Source organism: Branchiostoma floridae, chromosome 2 (genome assembly GCF_000003815.2).
Source record: "Branchiostoma floridae strain S238N-H82 chromosome 2, Bfl_VNyyK, whole genome shotgun sequence".
Lineage (NCBI taxonomy): Eukaryota > Metazoa > Chordata > Leptocardii > Amphioxiformes > Branchiostomatidae > Branchiostoma > Branchiostoma floridae.
Genome location: NC_049980.1, coordinates 10,173,805 through 10,179,502, shown reverse-complemented (window position 1 = coordinate 10,179,502; position 5,698 = coordinate 10,173,805). Strand labels below are relative to the sequence as shown.

The 5,698-nt window shown below is 41.7% G+C and overlaps 1 protein-coding gene across 2 annotated transcripts in view; it reads left to right on the top strand.

Annotated features, from left to right (window-relative positions):
* LOC118410612 (insulin-like peptide receptor) overlaps positions 1 to 5,698 on the top strand; it is a 41,599-nt gene that overhangs the window by 30,108 nt on the left and 5,793 nt on the right. The window contains exons 10-19 of one of the 2 annotated variants that reach the window (XM_035812390.1): positions 426 to 589; positions 717 to 887; positions 1,091 to 1,286; positions 1,450 to 1,748; positions 1,901 to 1,971; positions 3,986 to 4,078; positions 4,408 to 4,573; positions 4,784 to 4,795; positions 5,066 to 5,183; positions 5,550 to 5,623. In XM_035812390.1, the coding sequence (XP_035668283.1) occupies positions 426 to 589; positions 717 to 887; positions 1,091 to 1,286; positions 1,450 to 1,748; positions 1,901 to 1,971; positions 3,986 to 4,078; positions 4,408 to 4,573; positions 4,784 to 4,795; positions 5,066 to 5,183; positions 5,550 to 5,623 (1,364 nt within the window). The remainder of the gene's footprint in view (positions 1 to 425; positions 590 to 716; positions 888 to 1,090; positions 1,287 to 1,449; positions 1,749 to 1,900; positions 1,972 to 3,985; positions 4,079 to 4,407; positions 4,574 to 4,783; positions 4,796 to 5,065; positions 5,184 to 5,549; positions 5,624 to 5,698) is intronic. The other variant, XM_035812391.1, reaches the window with a different exon arrangement.

Here is a 5,698-nt window from a genome sequence, read left to right as displayed (position 1 = left end):
GCAGACTTGAGATCGAGGAAATCAACACCAGAAAGGACATGATCATTCTGAGGTGGAGCGAGTTCACACCACCTGACCCTCGAGATTTACTCAGCTACACAGTGTCTTACAGAGAGACGTAAGACTTTCATCCGTTCCTTAGTGATAATACATCGTGCATTTACAGAGTTGGCTCACTGACTTTGGTCATTGCAGTGTTTGCTCCTTGCTTTGTCTCAGAAATTTAAGTTGCTTATTTGTCTTTACATTTTCAGAGAGGAGCAGGGTATAGATGAGTATGATGGTCAGGATGCTTGTGGTAACACCGAGTGAGTACAATTGTTTTTATACATGTATGTTAACTGCCATTGCATAATTTACTGCTATATTAGATCTATGGTAAAAGCGCAACAGGAGATACTGATGTTTTTCTGTTCCTTATACAGATGGAAAGAGTTTGACGTGTCTCCTGATCAGAGGGCACATATCATCACAGGGCTCAAGCCCTGGACACAGTACGCTCTTCTTGTGAAGACTTACACCAAAGCTGGTGCACGAGAAGGCTCTGGGGCCAAGAGCGACATTGTGTATGCCCGCACAGATGCTGACAGTAAGCAAACACCTTGTACTTGTCATTTTCAGGTGTACAAATGTAATCCAGCTGTCACAAAAGTAAATGTTTCTTTTTCCTAAACTAGAAAACAAGAACTAATTTCTTGCTGATCTGTCTCTCTCAGAACCAACCCACCCACAGGATGTTGTTGTGTATTCCAACTCCTCCAACACCCTGATCATCACCTGGAAACCTCCCAACAGACCCAACGGTAACGTCACCCATTACATCGTCAGGTACAAGCGACAGCTCGAAGAAGAGGATTCCATGGAGCACAGGGAGTACTGCATCGGAGGTTGGTGGCCAGCTCCTTTACCAAAATATACAGCCAGAAGTTTGCTACAGTATAGATGTACTGTTGATATTTTTGAAACACTATCATGTCATTGTATTGTATTGGATGTGAAGTTTGGAAAGTCAGTCAAGAAGAAAATTGCAGTTCAACATATGTATGCCCTGGGGCTAGACACATCTTAATGTTTTTATTTTTGCCATTAGGCTTAAAGCCTCACAGGCCGACTCAAGGGTTGGAGGACATTGTCAACAATGAAGAGGAGCCCAACAACGGTACTATAGGGGACGGAACCTGCTGCGAGTGTCCAAAGAGTGAAGACGAGATTCGCATTGAGGAAGAAGAAGCGGCCTTCCAGCAGGAGTTTGAAAACTTCCTGCACAACAACGTGTATCACAAACGGTAAATAGGAACAAGCGACTTCACACAACAGTAGAGGAGAGAGGAAATTTGCCATTTTTTTTTCTAGCTTTCTAGAGAACAACTTAAAAGCTGTTATTGTTGTGAGACAGCTTCTTTCTAAGACATGCGGTCATATTGAATAGCTTTCTTGTTGCATTGACAGGGAAAATGAGACCAGAGCCGGTCGTCGCCGTCGGGAGCTGCCTGTAACAGCCAGGCCGTTCTACAGCAACCAAACAGTCAACGTAACTCTGCCGTCCACCAACACGACAGCACCACCCACACCAACCCCCAATCCCAACCCTCAACTGGAAACCACGGTGTGGAACGAGCACATGGTGGTTCTGACGGGGTTGAGGCATTTCTCAGAGTATATCATTGAGGTGATCGCCTGCAATGCCGACGTCATTAATGTGGGCTGCAGTGGCTCTGCAGTGGAACTAGCCAGAACACAGGCTGATGGTACATTCTATTTTCCACCCATTTCATTGCTTGCATAACTTTCTAGTATGACTATTTTAGAATTGAATTAAGTCTTGTAGTTGTTCGTGTTGGATGTTGAAGGCATTCCTAACGGTGGATTCAGGACAATAATTTTCTATTTCTTTCCACAGATTCTGCGGACAATATTCCTGGCAACATCACAGTGGATGTTGGTGTCGATGTGGAGACAAAGGTCAAAATGGTAGGTGTCATCTCTGAACAAGAAAACATGTGTGTTCAGATATAACAATATGTGATCTACCTACATACATGTATTATGGCTCTTTATCTAGTATCTAAGCTTTACTTATTTGCATATTTATTTTGAAGTGAGTCAAGGTTGTGGGGTCATGGGTCATGATATATTCTCTGTACATCATGTAGTCGTTTTTCAGCCATACAATTTTGCTGCTGCCACTACTTGATCTTGCCAGTACAGTGGAATCCGCTTGATTGTATCACCTATTTGTCAGAGCATTTTATCCAATTATCCGGCCTATTCTACAGTCCGAAGTTGCCAGTGTGGCCAGCTTTAGCGGCGTGGGTTGGGATCGGGATGTAGTTTTGAAAACCAATACGCACACATAACAGACGCTCATAGAGGCTACCACACTAATGATACGGAACTTCGTTAACAAAACTTTTTAATCAGATATTTGTTCATCTAGGACAGTATTCTAAATCGAGATACTGCAGTAGTTAACCTACAGTACTGAAATTATGAACGTCAAACTTAGCTGCTAATGTTTTTTTATGAAATGTGCAACCAGCAGAAAATCAAACAGCTTTCCAGTTACAACGTTCACATAATCATATGCTCTGATATCATACAAGTTCCGGGAGATAATTTATCTAATAAAGATTTTCAAATCAGTGGCTAAATGCACATGTAGAAAAATACACTTGACTCGAACAGCCGTGGGCCATGGCCGTGGGTATAACTTGAACCACAACAGAGACGAATATGACTCCGCTTGTATGACGGAGAAAATGGCGTTACTTTCATAATTTTGAGTTAAAACGACGGTATTTGAGAGATAAACTCTTCACCTTCTTTGTCTACAACTTGTATCCATAAATTACGCTGAAAGTTTCAAACTCGGCGCCGTCTTTTGGGCTGAATAAATCGACACAAAAAGTTAAAATGGCGGCGTTTGGCGTGGTTTCAATATCCCGTCAGCCAGTGCGGTTATGATTGCGACATCACAGGTCGAGCTCATCCCTGATGCGATATGGTATGTCAGATCTACGTATCGCAGCCGAAATGAGCTCAATAATGAAACACTGGATATGTAAAAACTCATTTTTGTTGCATACACCAAGTTGAAACGTTGCCTGAAGGGGAAATGTGAACTCAAAATCGTAAATGCCGCCTCTGATGTTCTTGTTGTCCATCATGCCTTGCGGCACCAGCATGGCGCCCAAACAAATGTTCGTCGGCCCGGGCCACCACCACAACACTGTCGGCGAGCTTTTCGATTGAATCTAATTTCCTAATGACTTTTTAATTCATTTTATGCCTTCATACTGGCAGTTGTTGTTTGATTTTTGCCTCATTTTGTAAGTGTTCGCGTATTTTTTATTCGGTGTAAGTTGCCCGTAATTCTATCCAAAAACCCGAAGTTTGAGATGTGGGTTATTCAATTCTGCGATGTTTTAGACAATGGAATGAATGGTAAATGGTTTTGGATTTCGTAATTCTATGCAATTACCCGAATTATCCAAAAAGGCGTAATACAAATATTTGGAATCCACTGTATTACACTTCAGTGAATGAACAGCATTTGAGGATAACAGATTCTGGTTGCTGATTTTTCATTCCCTTAGTAGGAGCTACTTGAAAGTTATAGTGATGCTATTTGTAGAGCGCTAACAGACAGAGGAATGCTGATAAGGTGCCAGAGTAAGTGCAGAGAAATGAGAAAAGTTATTCTGTGCTGGAGTGTAAAAGGGTCTTGGATAGCAGGAGGTTGTCTGTACCATTGTTGGAAGAATGTAAAAGGTGCTGCTAATAAGTTCAAGACTTTGAATGGTTGCCAAAAAGCCTTTGTGCTATTTGTGAGAGGCTCGCTAGAGGAGCGCTTGTGTTCGCGCGGATAGGTGGATGCTTTGTCGACTGCACTTCAGCACTGTACTCACCATACTGTTCCATTATATATATATATATATATATAATGTTACATTACTCATTTCTTGTTTTATGTGTACTGTTTCAGGCTAAGTTGTACTGGCCCAAGCCGTACCAGCCCAACAGTATGGTGGTCCTCTACAACGTCGAATATAAAAAGCTTGGAGCTGATGGCAACTACGTAAGTATACATCAAATCTTTTGAAACTTGTCATTGAGTCAAACTATAATCTAGTGTAACAGAGGTTACCGTAGCTGTTGAGAGATTGGCAGCTACAGATGTAGAGAACTTTGTTTAACTGTGTTTCTGGCCTGTTTTGCCAAATCTCCTTTGTGTAGAGGCAGAAAATTTCTTGTTCTTTGTAAGATACAACAGTTGAATGATATGAGCCAGATTGTACTTGGTTAACCGTAAGTTTGTGATTTTGGGTACAAAATTTAGTTTGCAATCTTAGCTTGGATTGAAATATTATCTGATGAAATGTTTTATGTTGGATATTCGATTCATAGGAACAACCACAACAGAAGTGTGTGGAAAGCTACAAGTTAATGGAGCAGCAAGGATACACCATCAGTAATCTTGTTGCTGGAAACTACTCCGTCAGGGTTCAGGCCACTTCCTTTGCAGGAAATGGCTCCTGGTCCAATTATGTCACATTCTATGTGGAAGAGGAAGGTGAGTCAAGCTTTGTTGTGTAATGTTGCATGTTTGCTTCAACCTGGGGTTTGTTGATGTACCTACCGATGCATTTTCCACTCTAAGTTGCCTATTTCCTGTTTGGAGTGTGTTTCCTTTGCAGTGTTTGCATTGATGATAGATGTTCCATAGTATCACTAACTGTGGGTTCTTTTCCTTTTCACGCGTTTCTGCCTGTGCACCATTCAGACACCTCCCCAGGTACTACAACTGTTCGTCTGTTAACTTGTTGTCTGCTCTGTGTAGCTGTAGCAACCACGTTTGATAATCTGTCAGAGTTGCTTGTCATGTTGTAGTAGTTAAGTTGTGTGTTGGCCTCAAATTAGACATTCTAATGAATGAATATCTCTTACTTGTTAAAGCCTAAAACTAGTGCATGGGAACAGTAATGAGAATGAGCATATCTCTTGAAAGACAATCCCTGTCAGAAAAACAGTGGGTCTTGATTGATTTTGTAATTTCTGTCCTTAGGAAATAAAGACCCCCAGCAGCAGGTGCCTGTGTCGCTGATGATCGGCATGGGTGTCGGCTTCAGTCTCCTGGTCCTCTTGGCTGTCGTTTTTGCCTTCTGGTACTGCACTAAAAAGAGGTATGCATTCAGTTGCACTTACAGTTTTGCATTGGGCTGTATCAAAGAATTCAAAACTTGTCAGCCCTTCACAAAGTAACCGTACCATTGTCAGTAGCCGCCTCTCTTTACAATCTTGAAACTTGACTGTAGAACTCTGTGGAAGTGCTCAAAACCTGGGAGATGTTCAAAAACGAAATACTACCTGCTAGGCTTGAATCCATTATGAAATCTATTAACTGAAGGAGGATATGTCCAATACCCGATATCTCTGTTATCTCACCAACATCGGCAGAATATGACGTTGGTAACTGCAGTTTTGCAACTGTTCATTTACAAAAGTTTGTGCTAATGCATAATTGATGTGCTGTTTTTCTTGCCCTACAGATTTGGTGACAAACAGATGCCCAATGTAGTACTGTATGCTTCTGTCAACCCTGAATACATGAGCTCTGCAGATGGTCAGTAGCTGTCTATGCCGTAGAAAAATAGATTCACAATGGCAGTTCTGTTACTACTGGCACTATAGTTAAAGT